This window comes from Microcaecilia unicolor, chromosome 10, assembly GCF_901765095.1.
Source record: "Microcaecilia unicolor chromosome 10, aMicUni1.1, whole genome shotgun sequence".
In the NCBI taxonomy this organism is placed as follows: Eukaryota; Metazoa; Chordata; class Amphibia; order Gymnophiona; family Siphonopidae; genus Microcaecilia; species Microcaecilia unicolor.
In genome coordinates this window covers 71,797,176-71,818,179 of record NC_044040.1, presented here as the reverse complement: position 1 = coordinate 71,818,179, position 21,004 = coordinate 71,797,176, and the positions used below count along the sequence as shown (strand labels likewise).

At 47.6% G+C, this 21,004-nt stretch overlaps 1 protein-coding gene across 1 annotated transcript in view; it reads left to right on the top strand.

Annotated features, from left to right (window-relative positions):
• The window catches only part of SCAF11 (SR-related CTD associated factor 11), a 580,274-nt gene that overhangs the window by 357,506 nt on the left and 201,764 nt on the right, over window positions 1-21,004 (top strand). The window contains exon 10 of the mRNA XM_030217091.1: window positions 9,363-9,469. Within this exon, the coding sequence (XP_030072951.1) occupies window positions 9,363-9,469 (107 nt within the window). The remainder of the gene's footprint in view (window positions 1-9,362; window positions 9,470-21,004) is intronic.

The following is a 21,004-nucleotide window of genomic DNA, read 5'->3' as shown; positions in this document are numbered from 1 at the left end:
AACAGCCCTTTTCCCGCCATCTCCCAAATACCGACCCACCCATCCCTGCCAGGAAGGCCATATTCCCAAGTGCCCATCCAGAGCTGTCACCACTGATTTAAGTAAGCTGGGCAATCAAGATCTCGCATTCAGTAAGGTTATCCCTTCAGGCTCTGCCATCTTGGGATCTGGAGGCCATTAGTACACAAGTGATGCCACACTGGGAAAAGACCAAGGGCCCATCGAGCCCAGCATCCTGTCCACGACACCGGCCAATCCAGGCCAAGGGCACCTGGCAAGCTTCCCAAACGTACAAACATTCTATACATGTTATTCCTGGAATTGTGGATTTTTCCCAAGTCCATTTAGTAGTGGTTTATGGACTTGTCCTTTAGGAAACCGTCTAACCCCTTTTTATGTTTCAATGTTTTTATTGAAAACAACACAACTTTTGCACAATCACCATGAGATATACATAAAACCAACATATATACTGTATCCTGTGATGCGCAGTTATCACATGTCATCACCAAACATTTATCGTTTTTATCCCTCCCCCTTACCAAATTTGTATTTCAACAACTTCCTTAATTTTTACAGATACTATTCAAAGCAGACATAACATCAAACTATCCCACCCTTATCTCCCATTCCCCTACCCTCTCTTCTTATCCCCCTCCCCTTTCTAGTACTACGCCATGTGATCTTTAGTACAAAAGGACATATCATTCACTCATAACTTATTAAGAATAAGACTTCTACCTCTCTGTGTGAGACTACCTAGAAAAGGACCCCACACCTTAAGAAAGCGTGCTTTGCGTTTACATGAACCTCTGGCCTCTTGTGCTTCCCAGCTCAATAGCTGATATACTTGGTTGCGCCATTGCCAAAATTCAGGGGATTCCGGAGAGGTCCACGATTGCACTTTCTTGCCAGCAGACACAGTTTACGACACAACAATATTTCTTCTGCCTTCAACCCTTTGAATGAGCCAAGGCAATCCAAAAGCAGCTGAAAAGGCATCCCATTTACTCGACCAGTCATCAGCAGGGACAAGAAGGCCGTCACTCTCCTCCAGAACCATCTTATTACTATACATCCCCAAAACGCATGGTAGAAAGTGTTGTCAGATAAATTACATTTCAAACAAGTAGGTACAGCGATTCCACCCGATCTGAATAGTTGAACCTGTGTAAAATAGGCTCTATGCACTACTCGGAAGGCACATTCTCGATACCCCACCCCACTCATTAATTTGGGGATACCCTTGAGGTGAGCAGCAATGTCCCAAAAGGAAAGGTCACCCCCCACATCTGCCTCCCAACGCTGTCGAAGCTGGGCCAGCTCTTCCCCAGGTGCCAAGGACCACAATTTCTTCTAGAGATTGAGGGGGCTTCTTCTGACAACTCCTCAAATAATGTCTGAATCTTTTCTCCCAAATTAATTTTCAGCGCCTGTTTGTCTAGGGACTGGACATAGTGTTTTAACTGGCAATAAGCAAAAGTGTCACCCCAACTAATAGAGTCAGGGGGGAATTAATTGGTTTAAAGATTTAATCTCTCCCTCCTGATTCACTACTGTCCCCACCTGACTGATTCCCAATTGTTCCCACCTTACAAAAGTTGAGTTTTCCAACCCTGGTAAAAACATCGGATTCCCTCTAATGGTTAGAAGCTCTGTCGTTCGAGGATTGCCCCCCAAACACTTTCCCAAAAATTTGCATGCCTCCTGTAAAGGCCCTAGAAGTACAGATTGTCTTAAGTGTCAGTGGTAGAGCAGCCCTATCCCCCTGCAGTAATGATATCAATTTATAGGGCCCAAAAAGAACTTCTTCTACCTGAAGGGGAGTGTGATAACTTGAACCAAAAACTCAATCTCGTACGTGTCTCAAGAGGCATGCCAGATTGTAATATTTGATATTAGGTAAACCCAGCCCTCCCTGCTTCCACCCGCCCAATAGGAATGGCAATCTGATCTTCGCCTTCTTATACGCCCAGCAGAACCTCATTACTAGATGATAAAAGTACCTAATGTCCTTCGTTAGCAGACATACTGGTAGAGTCTGCATCACATATAACCATCGGGGCAGAATTACCATTCGGACCAGACACAATCTACCCAATAGGGATAATGCTAAAGTTCTCCAAGCTTCTAGTTGTTGCACCGTCTTATCCACTAACCTGTGTACATTTACCCTATATGTTGCTCTTGTCTGAGCCGTAAGAAGTACACCTAAGTATCGGAAAGAATTATCCACCCACCTCAACGGAAATTGTCCTTCCCACAGTCGTCTCGTAGCTGCCGATATAGCCAATGCCTTGGATTTATTAAAGTTTAATTTGAAACCCGAGAATGCTCCAAATTCCTTAAATATTTCTAACAGGGCATCTAAAGACCCTCGGGGTTCTGTAATCACTAACAAGTCATCAGCAAAAGCTGTGACTTTGAACTCCTGTGTCCCAAACCTCACCCCATGAATAGCAGGGCACGAACTTAAATCACGGATCAGGGGATCTAGATACAAAGCAAAAAGCAGAGGTGATAGCGGGCATCCCTGCCGAGTCCTACGGCGAATTTCAAACTCCTCAGAACACAATCCGTTCACTCATACTCTAGCTCAAGGAGAGAAATATAAGGCATGAATTGCCTGCACAAACCATCCCTTAATCCCGTAACTATCCAAAGTAGTAAACAAAAATGGCCACTCCACGCGATCAAACACCTTTTCGGCGTCAAAACTAATCGTAATTGACGGTTCGCGAGATGTCTCCAAACGCTCCAAAGAAGCCAAAATGCATCGTAAATTCCGTGCAAACGACCGCCCCTGCACAAACCCCACCTGCGCTTCGTGAATAATAGCTGGGAGCACTCTTCTCAACCTATTGGCAAGTATTTTTGCGAAAAGTTTTACCTCCTGATTGAGGAGAGATATAGGTCTATATGAAGTTACCAAAGTGGGATCCCTCTGTGGTTTAGGCAATACTATTATTTGGGCCAAGTTAAGGTGTTCTGGCTAGCGTCCCTGCTCCACCCAAGCATTAAACGCCTTAGTTAACGATGGGACTATGGGGTCACCCAACAATTTATAAAACTCCGCTTTAAGCCCATCCGGACCCGGAGCCTTGCCCAACTTACTACTGCCTATTGCCCAGCTAACCTCATCGCAACTTATAGGGGCATTTAAAAGCCTACAGTCTTTTTGTTGTATACATGGGAGTACAATATTCTCTAAATAGAGATCCCCTCCGAGACCCGTCTCTTCCTCCGTGTCCCGTCTCTTCCTCCGTGTCATATAGATGTTGGAAAAAAGATTGGAAGACATCTCTGATTTCTCGATCGGACTGAAGGAGGCTCCCCTTCTCGTCTTTAACAGTTAAAATCTGTCTATGAGAGCACTTCGGTGCTATTAGCCGTGCCAGCATCTTCCCCCCTTTACTCCCATGCCTATAAAGCTGAAATTTATAGTATACCTGCGATTTAACTGCACGTTCATGGATCATAGAGTTCAATGATGTTTGAACTGCTATTATGTCGTGTCGAACTCTAGAATTTGAAGGTTCCCCAAATTGTTTCCTCAGTCCCAGCAGTTGCTTTTCTAAATGTAAAATTTCTTGGTCTCGAGCCTTCTTATGATGGCTGACATAATTAATAATGTCCCCACGCAAAACTGCCTTCGCGGCTTCCCAAAAGAGGGGAGCCTCTTCCGTCATCTCTTCATTAAAATGTGTATATTCCGCCCATTTTTAGCCAACATATACTCCCAAAATTTCCCATCCTTATACAAATAGCTAGGGAAAGACCATCCCCGTTCCGACTTTATCTGGTTCCCCGGATTCCATGTCATCCATACTGCTGCATGGTCCGAGATTACACAGGGGCCTATTTCAACCTCAGTGATATCTAAAAATACCAACCTCGAGATCAACAAATCAATTCTGGAGTGAGTATTATGGGCCCTTGACTGGTGCATATATTCCCTTTCAAGAGGGTGCAATACCCTCCAAACATCTATAAGATCAAGCACCGAGCAGAAATCTGGCAGACCTCTCGTGATTATTGATCCTTGCCCATGATTATAGTGCGATTTATCCACCCTTGGGTCCCATGCCATGTTAAAATCACCTCCCAGCAGTAATGGAATTGACTCCACCTTTGTAAGAATCGACATCAATTTTTTTGTAAAATTTAAGATCCAGATGATTTGGACCGTAGATGCTACCCAGTATCACTTTGTTTCCGTGCCACTAATGCTTTACCAAAAACAAAACGCCCATCCGGATCTTTCACAATATTAGTAAGTTGCGCAGCCACCCCTTTTCTAATAAGTATTGCCACTCCGCCTTTTGCGGCCCAATGCTGTAGAAGCCACACACTCTCCCACCCACCATCTCACCAATTTGGCATGCTCTTAATCAGACAAGTGTGTTTCTTGTAATAGTACTATGTCCACTCGGATGCGCTGGAGATAATGCAAAATATTTGATCTCTTTATAGGTGAGTGTATGCCCCCCCACGCTCCAAGTAACTATCTTAATCATTTCCTAGAAAATTTGCGCAGGATATCAACCAGTTGAATCTTGCATTCTCTGAGAACACCGACTACACAAAGACTCCAGTATTTTTTCTTTATCACAAAAACATTTTATTGTATTGCAATGCCCGCTAACCTCACTAGCACTGCTACCTACTATTAAAACCTCACACATTCACTCCTCCGCTCACCTTGCACACCTGTATTTAATTTAAATACAAAACAGTTGATTTTACATTTTAAACTGCATACTTATACTGTTTCGTATTGTGCATATGTTTTGCCATGCTTATACATTATATCATATTCAAATAATCAAAACAGTCCTGCCAGCAAGATGGTCCTTTTCCTACAAACGCCACGCCTTCTGCATGGACACAGTAAAAATGTTTCCACATAAACGCTGGATGACTGTTCTTCATGGACAAACTCTGTATGTCCGTTAAACCTCCGTTGGCTGTTCAAATACACCACCTCCAGTCATTAGTATGCATCACAATACAGGTGCTATGTGCTCGGTGACTAACTCAACAGTCCACCATATCTGTTTCATGTTATGCCGGCTCCTCTGAGAACAGCCAGCCCAGCCCCCGACTCCTCCTACTCAATCTATTCCATTCCCTTCTCTTCCGTTCAACCCATAGCTCACATAGCCTAGTCTCCTTTTCCAGAACGTCTAACCCCTTTTTAAACTCTGTCAAGCTAATCGCCTTCACTACATTCTCCGGCAATGAATTCCGGAGTTTAATTATGCGTTGGGTGAAGAACACTTTTATCCTATTTCTTTTAAATTTACTACACTGTAGTTTCATCGCATGCCCCCTAGTCCTAGTATTTTTGGAAAGCGTGAGCAGACGCTTCACATCTACCTGCTCCACTCCACTCATTATTTTATATACCTCTATCATGTCTCCCCTCAGCTGTCTCTTCTCCAAGCTGAAAAGCCGTAGCCTCCTTAGTCTTTCTTCATAGGGAAGTCGGCCCATCCCCGCTATCATTTTCGTCACCCTTTGCTGCACCTTTTCCAATTCTACTATATCTTTCTTGAGATGCAGCGACCAGAATTGAACACAATACTCAAGGTGCGGTCGCACCATGGAGCGATACAACGGCATTATAACATCCTCACACCTGTTTTCCATACCTTTCCTAATAATACCCAACATTGTATTCGCTTTCCTAGTCACAGCAGCACACTGAGCAGAAGGTTTCAGTATATTTTCGACGACGACACCCAGATCCCTTTCTTGGTCCGTAACTCCTAACGTGGAACCTTGCATGACGTAGCTCTAATTCGGATTCTTTTTTCCCACATGCATCACCTTGCACTTGCTCACATTAAACGTCATCTGCCATTTAGCCGCCCGGTCTCCCAGTCTCGTAAGGTCCTTCTGTAATTTTTCACAATCCTGTCGCGAGTTAACGACTTGAATAACTTTGTGTCATGAGCAAATTTAATTACCTCGCTAGTTACTCCCATCTCTAAATCATTTATAAATATATTAAAAAGCAGCGGTCCTAGTACAGACCCCTGCGGAACCCCACTAACTATCCTTCTCCATTGTGAATACTGCCCTTTAACCCCACTCTCTGTTTCCTATCCTTCAACCAGTTTTTAATCCACAATAGGACATTTCCTCCTATCCCATGACCCCCCAATTTCCTCTATAGCCTTTCATGAGGTACCTTGTCAAATGCCTTTTGAAAATCCAGATACACAATATCAACCGGCTCCCCTTTGTCCACATGTTTGTTTACTCCTTCAAAGAATTGAAGTAAATTAGTCAGGCAAGATTTCCCCACACAAAAGCCATGCTGACTTGGTCTCAGTAATCCATGTCCTTGGATGTGCTCTGTAATTTTGTTTTTAATAATAGCCTTTACCATTTTCCCTGGCACCAACGTCAGACTCACCGGTCTATAATTTCCCGGATCTCATCTGGAACCTTTTTTAAAAAATCTTTTTCTTTATCTTTCTTCTGCATTTTAGAAGTCATATCTGCATAATCTTGCGTAAGAGATTTGTTTATAAAGTAGCCAAATATCAGGGAAAGTACAGAAACCTCCAGTTGGCTGACAAAAATATTATTGGCTCAGCGTTGATTGTAACTATAGGGGCAGGAGCCTTACAACTGAGCGTCATAGCACTCTGAGCCTATCATGTGATCTGTCTAGAAGTTGAATTCTGTCAGACTGCTTTGGTTCCGCTCAGCACTTATAGGTGGGAGGGTGTACTCGCATGTGGTGCAGCTTCCAAAAGCTTCTAGAATTAGAAGCTGGGCAGCACACCCATGCACTTATATGTGAAAATGTCTCCTGCTATCCTCAGAGAACATCTGCTACAGGTGAGCAACTTTACTCCACAATAACAATCCTCTGTCACTATACAAAGCCCATTTTTAAGCCTTTCTCAGCACCCTTTTAGGATATCTGTGCTGATCATCATTTGGCACAATCCTTTTGATTGTACCTTAATTTCTCCTTAGTCCCACAAATCCTCTGTATCTTAAAAATTATTAGTACGGTAAACTTTTCTTCAGAGAAACTGCATGGCAACTATTATAGTGTAATATGGTGTGTTAATACTTTTGAAAAATCATTACATCCAAAAACTCATATAATCTTCCAAATATTAACTAGTAAGTTACATGTTGTTACAGGTGTTGGTCCATTTAACAAATGACTGTAACTCTGGTCACCATTCCATAGAATAAAAATGTCATCTATGATACACTATAAAAAGATCGAGAAACTGAGAGTTCTTGATCTATTGTTCAAATTTGGGCATACACAAATATGCTACTGATTACTTCTGCTGGAATTGTTCACCAAAAAAATTAAAATTCTGAACAAAAAATTCAAAATTCTATGCACAAATTTTGCAAGTTTGTCATAATTTAACCAACATTACAGCTCCCTCTCTCTGTACGCAGATACCATCCATATTTTCCCAGACCCCTCACAGTACCCATAGCATCCACCTTTTTTTTTTTTTTTTTTTTTTTTTTTACAGCCCCCTCCCTCCCTGCACCCACCCACAGTCTCCACCATTTTTTACAACCTCTCCACCCCTACACAGCATCCGCCTTTATTTTTACAGCCCCCTCCCACATAATCCACCTTTTTTTTTTTTTTTACAGTCCCCTCCCTCTCTCTCTCTCCACATGCCATCCATATTTTTTTTCAACTGCCCATGCACTCACTGGAAGGAGGAGGAGAATCTGCATTTGGAGTACCTCTTTGTGGCAGGACAGAACCCCACTCTTTCCTGCCCACTGCCGCTGCACTGGGCTGTTTCTGCGCTGCCACTTTTTCCAAATGGCTGTCAAGACTTCTTGCAGCAGTCACACGAGATTACCACTTTCAGCGGCCATTTTCTTTCCTCTGAAGAGGCCACTAGACCACTAGGGCGTGCTCAGGTAGGCCCGGAGAGGGCCCACCGAGGCTTGGGGGTGGTGGTGCAGGAACCAGCAAGCACCTCTGGGTCGGTGGGGGGAACCAGCCAGCTCCTCTCAGAGTGCAGATTCTGTTCAAAAATGATATTTCTATATGGTTGGGGAATTCTACACAAATCCAGCAGGAGTTACTAATGTAGCAGCCATTGCCATACCTGACATTTGCAAATGTAACTTAATTCAGTGCAATTCTTGACAACTGAATCAAAACATCTGTAGGCATTCTAAGATACCCAAATCTTCATTGACATTCAAAGTGACGATTATAAAAGGAAAACATTCTTCATCAATTTCAGCCAAAATATTAAAAAAATGAGTTGTAACTTTCAAATTTGAAAAACTCTTCTCCACTTATTCTTAAGATTATCTGTGTATATAGACTGGTTCTAAAACTGATTTTTTTTTAGATGAAATAAAAGGACTCCTCAGAGGATTTTCCTAACTTTTATGGATTTTTGGAACAAAAGTATTCTTAACATTCAAAAATCAAAATTCCTTCTGTTAACACTGCTTTGCTTATGGCTATTCTTTGGTAATCTTTGAAATTATAGTTTTCAATCTGTTGGTGGAATTTAAAAACAGTGGTTTGTATAAATACCTTCAAATACAACTTATATTGCTTTCAAATGAGATAGTGTTTTGCATTCAGGATCAAAATTGTTTTTGTGCCAGTGTTTTGCATTCAGGATCAAAATTGTTTTTGTGCCAGTGTTTTGCATTCAGGATCAAAATTGTTTTTGTGCCTGTGTTTACAGATAATTTTGATCCAGAATGCAAAAACATTTGTCCATATTTAATATCATTACAGTTGAACACACAAATTGTTGTATTTGAAGGTATTTATACAAAACACTGTTTTTAAATCCCACCAACAGATGGAATGTACAATTTGTTTTGATTGAAATTGCCTGAGCTACAGTTTAATTTCTTATTTTGATCTTATGACTGATAGTTTGGAGCACTAGGCAGTATAGGTTGAATTATAACCCTAGCCCAGGTCCTGAAGGCTCCCCAGCCAGTCACGTTTTTAGGATTCTCACAGTACATATTCATGAGAGAGATTTGCATGCAAATCACTCTCATGAATATTCATTGTGGATATCCTGAAAACCTAACTGGCTGTGGTGCCTCTGGGATTAGGTTTGGATTATAAGGGAAAAATTGGAACATTGATGATACAGGCTGATTTATAGTTTTTAACTACACTAAATGTGAATATACAACTGAAAGAGATTGCAAATGATGCCAAAAGAATAGATTGCACATATTAGGAAAGGTAAGTTGTAAGGATTAATGTAAGCTTTCTTTCTTACTTATGCACCTGTTTGTATATGTGATAGTGTATTGGTTAGAGTTCAGTTTTTCATCATCCATTCTGCTGTCTTATATTTTTACAGAATTTCCTCCCTCTGTAGTGGATTTCAAACCGAAATTCTTTCTGTAACTCTTTCCTTGATCAGAGGAAATATGTGTCTAGTCAATCCAGTGTCTCCAGAAAGTTTTGGTAACTTTTCTGTTTTCTATAATTCACTTATAGTGTTTGCTAATGTTGCTGTTATTTAATATTGTAGTAGTGAATGTGGGAAAGTATTGTGCAAATTGTTTACATTATCTCAGTTTAAATAACTAGGAGGGGATAATACCATTTTCCATCTGGCTAACGACAGGCACATCATTATACAACATGTTTTTCCTCTGCCTCAGTTAAAGCCATTTAAGTTTACTATTGCAGCTTTGGTTCAGGGGGAATCCCAAGTATATATTTCTTTCAAATTCTGTTTTGCTGGGTTGGCCTAATACTGCCTTGCAGAGGCCCTAGTTTCAATTTCTGGGTCAGCCAAGTGTTTGGGATAGTGCATAGGTAGCACTCACAGACTCTAAAAGAAGCAGGAGGAACTATGGGTCTAAAAGAAACAATTATGCCACTTTTTATCACTGATTGCAAGAACTTCTGAAGCTGTTTCATATATATATATACTAGCCGTTAAAACGGGCGAGATTTCCAGCTACCCTCCTTGCCGCCGCTCCCTGCCCCCCTCCGTGCCGGGCCCCCTGGACTGACCTGACAGCGCCTCTCACCTCCGTGTGAAAGCGCTGCAGACAGCAGCAGATCTCTCTGCTGCTGCCTGCAGCGCTTCCACACGGAGGTGAGAGGCGCTGTCAGGTCAGTGCAGGGGGCCCGATACGGAGGGGGGCGGGAGTGGCGATTGGGGGGGGAGGGTGGAGGTTGGTGCGCGCGATGTTCGTTTCCAGGTGGCAGCGTCCGACAGTCCGATTCTGTTTCCTTCTCTGTTCTGCCCTCTGACATCATCACGTCTTGACACGATGGCAGGACAGAGGGAAGTCTCTACTGCGTATTTGCAAGTGAGTCGGTCACTTGCCATTTATATGTTTGATATAAGTAATTGTGTTTGTTTGCTTTTGTTTTGTTTATTAAGTCTCAAAATAACACCATCTGATTTATTCCTTTCAGCTCAGATTCCCTACCCAAAATTACATCTCAGTTTTAAATTTAGTTAGCACACCTTATATGACAGTTTAGACAATTGTACTGATCCTTTTCATTCTGCTAAACTAATCCAGATGAATAGGTTATGTCTCTTTATCAGTGTTAGGGAAAATTATTTAAAAGGGCACTACAACAGTGGTAGTTGAACTCTTACATGTGTAGGGTTCAAGTAAGAAGACATAAGTACCATAGACATTATGACTTATGCACACTTGGAATAGATAAACACTTTTCTTTTTATTTCCCTCAGCAATAAACACTTTCTGGCTTACATTCCTTGAAATAATCTTAAGCTTCACAACAATAAAGGATTCAGTTTAGCCCATGCTTATCACGTAAAACTTATACTTACCTGTTTCCAATAAAGATGTCTCTCTCCTTTCTCTCTCTGTATGGAATCCTCTCACCATAGCCCAGAGCGAGATCCCCACTTCTCTTCCTCTTAACTGAGACCTTTCCCTCAAATGGTGCATCCTTCTGCTCAGTCTCCTAGAGGCTGGAGCTCTCCTTCCACTAGCTGGTATTCAGGAAACCTCTTATTATTTAGGGTTTTTGTCTATAAACAATAATATTATTTGCTTGTCATTGGCTGTAGATATGTGAAATTAGGTTCATCTCCTTCATGATTGGTCCAGACTTCAGAGACGGATTGGCTGAGCTTATCATGGTCTCAGCCAATACATTGGTGTGAAAAATGCAGCTAATCATGTGTCTCCTCCTGGTACATGATGTCGTTTACTTGCAGAGAAAGCTGAAATATTTCTTCTAAGGTCTAAATCAGAGGCTTCAACACAGAGTCCCTTGTCCTACCTTTCCTATGTTATACTAATCTAATGTCTATTATACACCCAGTTCTATCATAATATTAGCAGATTGAAGGCAGAGAAACTGAACTATTCTAGAGACATCACCAATATAGGAAATGTTGCAGCTTGGAAGTTGTCATATTCCTCTACCTCCAGCAGATGATGCAAGTTGGACAAGTGCAGCAAGATTCTTCAGTACAGATATGACTCCCAGCCCGATGGTTAAGGCCATTGGCCACTGTTGAGTCCCAATGAATTGGTCCATAAACCTTTTCTTGGATGAATCCAAAGGTGTTCATCCTGCCATAGTCCTGAACCTTAGCCTATAGGCTCTCACGCTGCATGGCTTGCTGGCATGGATCCCAAGGGGTGAGACCTGTCATTTTTAGCTTCTCTCTTTCCATCTTAAGCGATCCTCTGCTAAAAAGAAAAGAAAAATTCTGTGACTAGGTATTATGCATGCCTCAGGGCTGTTCTTTTAGTAAAGTTTATTAAAAAAAAAAAAAAAAAAGTCAGAAGCACGGAGGAGCCAGAGCAGCCCCAGATGGAGGAGGTGGGGATTCTTCAACCTGGTAAGCACAATGGAGAGAACTTGTGGAAAGGAATGAGTCATAAGTACATAAGTATCATCATACTGGGACAGACCGAAGGTCCATCAAGTTCAGTATCTTGTCTCCAACAATGGTCTACCAGGTCATAAGCAGTGTTCCCTCTTTGGACTGAGTTGATGTGAGCAAAACTTTTTCTTTGTGAGCAATGGACTGAGTTGACATGAGCAAAAATTTTATTACCTTGTTAGTACTTCATACAGATAAACACATAGATATGCACACATATACATCAATGCTTTCAGAGAGGTTGGAAAGAATTCCATGAACCATGCTCTGCAAGCTTTCCCTACTTTTTGACCTGTAGCTTAGAGGTTTTCTGAATTTAACTCAGCTAATGGATGTCTAGTGCAGCTTAGGAGGAATATTGCTTACCTTGTATGAGCACTACTCTTTAAAACAAAGGAGGGGGGGAAGCAATAGAGGTGCTTTTTAACACAGCAGGGAAGGACCCCTTCACTGTTTACCAGCTTCCTCATCCAGTATCTCTGTTACTGATGGTATTATGCACACTGTATACACTCCAGGGAATTATGTAGAAAGAAAATCAAAATAATCCATGGCATAATAATATAACATGTTAATGAGTATATCATTTGCAGTATTTTAGAAATATATCCAGGTACTTTAAAACTTGGTTACCAGTCAGCCCTAGCTCCCCAATTGACCATCTTCCTGTTTGCCATATTTTTATTTATTTGTTACATTTATATCCCACGTTTTCCCACCTATTTGTAGACTCAATGTGGCTTACATAGTACCGGAGAGGTGTTACAGACTCCGGTGTAAACAAATACAAAGTGATGTTGTAGTAAGATAAAGATGAAACAAAAAAGTGAGGAGAATGGATGAGGATACCAACTGAATTTTTTTAAGTGAATAAATATAAAACAGTTGGTATCCTCATCCATTCTCCTCACTTTTTTGTTTCATCTTCACGGTGTCGTGAGGATTTTTTACCTCCTTTTTTGCCTTCGTAGTAAGATAAAGTTCATGTGGCATAGCCACACTAGGGAATCATACAACGGATGAGTTGTGTTATGTCCATTCTCCGAGGACAAGCAGGCTGCTCGTTCTCACTGATGGGTTGGCGTCCATGGCGGCCCAGGAACGGAAATCTTCCATAGCAACAAAAAAGTTTGTCTCAGCCTTCCAACGCGTGGGGCCATTTTCCCGCCGTCGCACGAGAGACCTTCTCAGTTCTTTCTTTTTCTGTGGTGGAGAGTGGCTGCTTGTCGGTCTCTCTCCTTAGCCTAGTGAAAGAGCCTTTGTTTTTTCGCCTTCTATTTCGGAGTATTTTTCTCCTCTTTAGTTTATTCCTTACCCTGTCTACAAAGTTAAAAAAAAAAAAAGATTCCTTTATTTCTTAGTTTGGCCCCTTTAAGTTTCCTTTCGTTTTCGTCGCGGCCCTTTTAGGCCGCGTGTTTTCTCATTTTTGTGCCTTTTTTATTGGCACAGTGGAGAATTTTGACTTCGCCACCGCTATTTTTCCGTCCATGTCATCGAGGACTCCCAGCGGCTTCAAGAAGTGTACTTGGTGCAACCGGACGATCTCGGGTACCGTCCCCCACGCTTGGTGTCTTCTGTGCCTTGGGCCCGACCATCACCCAGACGCAGGTAAGTTGTGTCTTAGCTTCAAAAAGCAGACACAGGTGTCAAGACAAGCTCTTCAGGACCGACTTTTTGGAGCTTCGTCCGGTTCCTCGACGTCGACGGCGGTGCCAAGGTCGGCGGCGTTGATGTCGGCACTGGGGATGGCATTGACTTAGACCATCACACACTGGAAGCAGTAAGCCATCGAGTGGGTCTCCACCTGTCTCGAAGACTCCTGCTGGGCAGGCCCACCGGGACCTACCACTCTCAGACCCGACCCCGAGGAGGCATGTGGATTCCACGTCGTCCTTGTCGGTGCAGAGGAGTATCGATGACGTGCATCGAGCAGAAGCACCGTCATCGGTCTCCTCCTAAGCTTGGTGCCGGGAGCTCCGGGGCGTCAAAGGATTCGGCACCCATGAAGCGTCGACACCGGGAGGTGTCGGTCTTCAGGCAGCCCGATACCGCATCCTCAACCTCCACAGATTCCTGCACCGACCCCGCAGCCTTCCTCGACAGCGACTCTGGACGAGCGCATCCGAGCCATTCTCTCAGGTTTTCTGGAAGGGTTGCAGCATCAGACTGCTCCGGTACCGGGGCTGCTTGCGCCCTCCGTACCGACGATGGAAGCGGCAGGTGGCTCTCCGCCTGTGGTGAGGTCTCCGACGCCGGGTCCGCCTGCGGCATCGGCTGCCACCCAGGTCGACTCCCCGTCGACATCGCTGGAGGGAGCTTCGTCGCCGCCAGCATGGGAGTTGACTTCTCGACATCACCATCAAGGACATGGTTCCTCGGCATCGAGACGGGCCCGGTTTCGGACTGCAGTTAAGGAACTCTTGTCCGATACCGATGAGGATGCCTCATGGGATGAAGGGCAAGATCCCAGGTATTTCTCTTCTGAGGAGTCTTGTGGTCTTCCCTCTGATCCCACTCCTTGTCCAGAAAGAAAGCTGTCTCCCCCGGAGAGTCTTTCTTTCTCTTCATTTGTCCGGGAAATGTCTGTGGCTATTTCCTTCCCTGTGGTATCTGAAGATGAGCCCAGGACTGAGATGCTCGAGGTTCTCCGAGGACAAGCAGGCTGCTTGTTCTCACGACTGGGTGACGTCCGCGGCAGCCCCCACCAACCGGAAAAAAGCTTCGCGGGACGGTCGGGACGCAGGGCACGCCCACCGCGCATGCGCGGCCGTCTTCCCGCCCGTGCGCGACCGCTCCCGCCAGTTCCTTTTTTTCCGCGACTGGAGAGAGTTGTGCTTTTGCCACTCTCTCTGTTTTCAGCCGCCGGATTTTCTCGATCGCGTTTACGCGGATCGTCGCTTTGCTTCTGGTTACCGTACGGTTTCCCTTTTTGTTTCAAAACAAAAAAAAAAAAAAACCTGCGCGTGTGGAGCACGCGCTCCCCTTTTTCCCTCGCTTCTAGCGGGGACGCCACGTTGCGGCCTAGTGGTCGCTCGGTCGTTTCTTTTTCCGTGGTGTGATTCCAGCCACCATTGACGACTTTGACTTCGCCGACGCGATTTTTCCGTCGATGTCCGCGAAGGTCCCGAGTGGATTTAAAAAGTGTGGTCGCTGCGGCCGGCCGATCTCGCAGACCGACACCCACGCTTGGTGCCTCCAGTGCCTCGGGCCGGAGCACAATCTCAAGTCGTGTTCTTTGTGTCTAGGTCTCCGGAAACGGACTCAGGTTGCGAGGCAAGTTCTGCGGGACCGTCTTTTTGGAACTTGCGCCGGCCCCTCGACGTCGACCTCGACGGCATCGGTATCGACGGCCGGTCCTTCGGTACCGGTATCGATGCCCGAGACATCGGCACCGATGGCAGCGACCCCAGGAGAACAGGTCCCGTCGGCCCGCCGGTCCGCCGGTGAGAGTGGGGGGGAGAGGCCGCGTGGGCAATCGGCCCCGGTCACTCCCTCAGCTCGTGGGCCACGGGACCGAACCCTGTCTGACCCGGTACCTCGAGACCGAGGGGGATCGACCTCCTCCTCCTCCATGCCTTCCGGCACCGGTGACGGGCATCGGAAGAAAGATAAGAAGCGCCGTCACCGGTCGCCCTCGGTGCATCCGGATGTCGGAGAGGAGGCGACGCCGAAGCGTCATCGTCGAGAGGAGAGGTCTCCGTCGGTTGTGGAGGTACCGACGCGTCGGGGTTCCGGCACCTCGGTGCCGTCTCCTGGCCCCCAGCAGCTTCCGGCACCGACACCCTTACCGGCCCCACCGCCTTTCCCGGCAGCGGGCCTAGACGAGTGCCTCAGAGCCATCCTTCCGGGGATCCTGGAAGGACTGATGCGCCAGGCTGTGCCGGCGCCGGGGGTGCTTGCGCCCTCGGCGCCGATGACTGTGGCGCCGGTGAGCTCTAGCCCGGCGCCGGGGCCGTCGACACCGCCGCCGCTTGCGGCGCCGGTCTCGACCGCCACGCAGGTGGAGTCGACGTCGATGGAGGGAGCTCCGTCCCCGCCGGCGCGGGAGTCCACCGCTCGACGACACCGAGACCTCGGTGCCTCGACGTCGAGCCGGGCCCGGTTCAGGACTCAGCTACATGAGCTAATGTCCGATACCGAGGATGAGGACTCGTGGGGGGAAGAGGAGGACCCTAGATATTTCTCCTCAGAGGAGTCTACGGGCCTTCCCTCGGACCCCACGCCTTCACCGGAGAGGAAGCTCTCACCTCCTGAGAGTCTCTCTTTTGCCTCCTTTGTGCGGGATATGTCTATCAGCATTCCCTTCCCCGTGGTCTCTGTGGAAGAGCCGAGGGCCGAGATGCTCGAGGTCCTCGACTATCCATCACCACCTAGAGAGTCCTCCACGGTGCCGCTGCACAATGTCCTAAAGGAGACGCTGCTTCGGAACTGGGTGCGACCATTAACTAACCCCACCATTCCCAAGAAAGCAGAGTCCCAGTACAGGATCCACTCTGACCCAGAGCTCATGCGGCCCCAATTGCCCCATGACTCAGCGGTCGTGGATTCTGCTCTCAAGAGGGCACGGAGTTCGAGGGATACCGCCTTGGCGGCCCCGGGGCGGGAGTCTCGCACTCTGGACTCGTTTGGGAGGAAGGCCTACCAATCCTCCATGCTCGTGACCCGCATCCAATCATACCTGCTCTATATGAGCATTCACATGCGGACCTATGTGCAACAACTGGCGGACCTGGTCGAGAAGCTCCCGCCGGAGCAGTCCAGGCCTTATCAGGAGGTGGTCAGGCAGCTGAAGGCGTGCAGAAAGTTCCTGTCCAGGGGTATTTATGACACCTGTGACGTGGCATCTCGTGCTGCGGCCCAAGGTATAGTGATGCGCAGGCTCTCATGGCTGCGCGCCTCTGACCTGGACAACCGCACCCAGCAGAGACTGGCCGACGTCCCTTGCCGGGGGGATAACATTTTTGGTGAGAAGGTCGAGCAGATGGTGGACCAACTGCATCAGCGGGAAACCGCTCTCGACAAGCTCTCCCACCGGGCGCCTTCAGCATCCACCTCCACAGGTGGACGTTTTTCCCGGGCCCGGCAGGCTGCACCCTATTCTTTTGCGAAGCGTAGGTACAACCAGCCGGCCCGAAGGCCTCGTCAGGCACAGGGACAGCCCCAGCGCGCTCGTTCTCGTCAACAGCGTGCGCCTAAGCAGCCCCCTGCGCCTCCACAGCAAAAGCCGGGGACGGGCTTTTGACTGGATCCATGGGAACATAGCCGCCCTACAAGTGTCCGTACCGGACGATCTGCCGGTCGGAGGGAGGTTAAATTTTTTTCACCAAAGGTGGCCTCTCATAACCTCCGACCAGTGGGTTCTCCAAATAGTGCGGTGCGGATACGCCCTGAATTTGGCCTCCCTGCCTCCAAATTGCCCTCCGGGAGCTCAGTCTTTCAGCTCCCGCCACAAGCAGGTACTTGCAGAGGAACTCTCCGCCCTTCTCAGCGCCAATGCGGTCGAGCCCGTACCACCCGGGCAGGAAGGGCAGGGATTCTATTCCAGGTACTTCCTTGTGGAAAAGAAAACAGGGGGGATGCGTCCTATCCTAGACCTGAGAGGCCTGAACAAATTCCTGGTCAAAGAAAAGTTCAGGATGCTTTCCTTGGGCACCCTTCTGCCAATGATTCAGAAAAACGATTGGCTATGTTCCCTGGATTTAAAGGACGCATACACTCACATCCCGATACTGCCAGCTCACAGACAGTATCTCAGATTCCGCCTGGGCGCACGGCACTTTCAGTATTGTGTGCTGCCCTTTGGGCTCGCCTCTGCCCCACGAGTGTTTACAAAGTGCCTCGTGGTGGTGGCGGCGTATCTACGCAAGCTGGGAGTGCACGTGTTCCCATATCTCGACGATTGGCTGGTCAAGAGCACCTCGGAGGCAGGAGCCCTCCGGTCCATGCAGTGCACTATTCAACTTCTGGAGCTGCTGGGGTTTGTGATCAATTACCCAAAGTCCCATCTCCAGCCTACTCAGTCTCTGGAATTCATAGGAGTGCTGCTGAATACCCAGACGGCTCAGGCCTATCTTCCCGAAGCGAGGGCTACCAATCTCTTGGCCCTGGCTTCGCAGACCAGAGCGTCTCAGCAGGTCACAGCTCGGCAGATGTTGAGACTTCTGGGTCATATGGCCTCCACAGTTCATGTGACTCCCATGGCTCGTCTTCACATGAGATCTGCTCAATGGACCCTAGCTTCCCAGTGGTTTCAAGCCACCGGGAATCTAGAAGATGTCATCCGCCTCTCCACCAGTTGCCGCACTTCACTGCTCTGGTGGACCATCCGGACCAATTTGACCCTGGGACGTCCATTCCAAATTCCGCAGCCCACGAAAGTGCTGACGACGGATGCATCTCGCCTGGGGTGGGGAGCCCATGTCGATGGGCTTCACACCCAGGGTCTGTGGTCCCTCCAGGAAAAGGATCTGCAGATCAACCTCCTGGAGCTCCGAGCGATCTGGAACGCACTGAAGGCTTTCAGAGATCGGCTGTCCTGCCAAATTATCCAAATTCGGACAGACAATCAGGTTGCAATGTATTACGTCAACAAGCAGGGGGGCACCGGATCTCGCCCCCTGTGTCAGGAGGCCGTCGGGATGTGGCGTTGGGCGTGTCAGTTCGGCATGCTCCTCCAAGCCACGTACCTGGCAGGCGTAAACAACAGTCTGGCCGACAGACTGAGCAGAGTATTGCAACCGCACGAGTGGTCTCTCCATGCCAGAGTGGTACGCAAGATCTTCCGAGCGTGGGGCACCCCCTCGGTGGACCTTTTCGCCTCTCAGACCAACCACAAGCTGCCTCTGTTCTGTTCCAGACTTCAGGCACACGGCAGGCTAGCGTCGGACGCCTTTCTCCTTCATTGGGGGACCGGCCTCCTGTATGCTTATCCTCCCATACCTTTGGTGGGGAAGACCTTACTGAAGCTCAAGCAAGACCGCGGCACCATGATTCTGATAGCGCCATTTTGGCCCCGTCAGATCTGGCTCCCTCTTCTTCTGGAGTTGTCCTCAGAAGAACCGTGGAGATTGGAGTGTTTTCCGACTCTCATTTCGCAGAACGACGGAGCGTTGCTGCACCCCAACCTTCAATCCCTGGCTCTCACGGCCTGGATGTTGAGGGCGTAGACTTCGCTGCGTTGGGTCTGTCTGAGGGTGTCTCCCGGGTCTTGCTTGCCTCTAGGAAGGATTCCACTAAAAAGAGTTACTTTTTCAAGTGGAGGAGGTTTGTCGTTTGGTGTGAGAGCAAGGCCCTAGAACCTCGTTCTTGCCCTGCACAGAACCTGCTTGAATACCTTCTGCACTTATCAGAGTCTGGCCTCAAGACCAACTCAGTAAGGAATCACCTTAGTGCGATTAGTGCCTACCATTATCGTGTGGAAGGTAAAGCCATCTCTGGAGAGCCTTTAGTCGTTCGATTCATGCGAGGCTTGCTTTTGTCAAAGCCCCCTATCAAGCCTCCTACAGTGTCATGGGATCTCAACGTCGTCCTCACCCAGCTGATGAAACCTCCTTTTGAGCCACTGAATTCCTGCCATCTGAAGTACTTGACCTGGAAGGTCATTTTCTTGGTGGCAGTTACTTCAGCTCGTAGGGTCAGTGAGCTTCAAGCCCTGGTTGCTCATGCTCCGTATACCAAATTTCATCACAACAGAGTAGTGCTCCGCACCCACCCAAAGTTCCTGCCGAAGGTGGTGTCGGAGTTCCATCTTAACCAGTCAGTTGTCTTGCCAACATTCTTCCCCAGGCCGCATACCCGCCCTGCTGAACGTCAGTTGCACACATTGGACTGCAAGAGAGCATTGGCCTTCTACTTGGAGCGGACACAGCCCCACAGACAGTCCGCCCAATTGTTTGTTTCTTTCGACCCTAACAGGCTAGGGGTCGCTGTCGGGAAACGCACCATCTCCAATTGGCTAGCAGATTGCATTTCCTTCACTTACGCCCAGGCTGGGCTGACTCTTGAGGGTCATGTCACGGCTCATAGTGTCAGAGCCATGGCAGCGTCGGTGGCCCACTTGAAGTCAGCCACTATTGAAGAGATCTGCAAGGCTGCGACGTGGTCATCTGTCCACACATTCACATCTCATTACTGCCTCCAGCAGGATACCCGACGCGACAGTCGGTTCGGGCAGTCGGTGCTGCAGAATCTGTTTGGGGTGTAAATCCAACTCCACCCTCCAGGACCCGAATTTATTCTGGTCAGGCTGCACTCTCAGTTAGTTGTTCTTCGTAGGTCAATTTCTGTTGTTCCCTCGCCGTTGCGAGGTTCAATTGACCTGGGTTCTTGTTTTGAGTGAGCCTGAGAGCTAGGGATACCCCAGTCGTGAGAACAAGCAGCCTGCTTGTCCTCGGAGAAAGGGTATGATACATACCTGTAGCAGGTGTTCTCCGAGGACAGCAGGCTGATTGTTCTCACCTACCCTCCCTCCTCCCCTTTGGAGTTGTGTGTTTCATCTTTTGCTAGTTATTCAACTGGCGGGAGCGGTCGCGCACGGGCGGGAAGACGGCCGCGCATGCGCGGTGGGCGTGCCCTGCGTCCCGACCGTCCCGCGAAGCTTTTTTCCGGTTGGTGGGGGCTGCCGCGGACGTCACCCAGTCGTGAGAACAATCAGCCTGCTGTCCTCGGAGAACACCTGCTACAGGTATGTATCATACCCTTCCTTGACTATCCTTCGCCACCCACGGTTCCTTTGCATAATGTGCTCAAGGAGACTCTTATGCGGAACTGGATGAAACCACTAAGTAATCCCACCATTCCCAAGAAAGCTGAGTCCCAATATTGGATTCACGGAGAACCTGAGCTGATGAAGTCGCAGTTACCTCACGACTGTGGTTGTGGATTCCGCTCTAAAGAGAGCCAAGAGTTCTAGAGACTTTGCCTTGGCACCCCCGGGGAGAGAATCTAGAACACTGGACTCTTTTGGGAGAAAGGCCTATCAATCCTCTATGCTCATGGCCAAAATTCAATCTTATCAGCTCTACACGAGCATTCACTTGAGGAACACGGTGAAGCAACTGGAGGACTTGGTTGATAAGCTCCCTCCGGAACAGGCCAAGCCTTTTCAG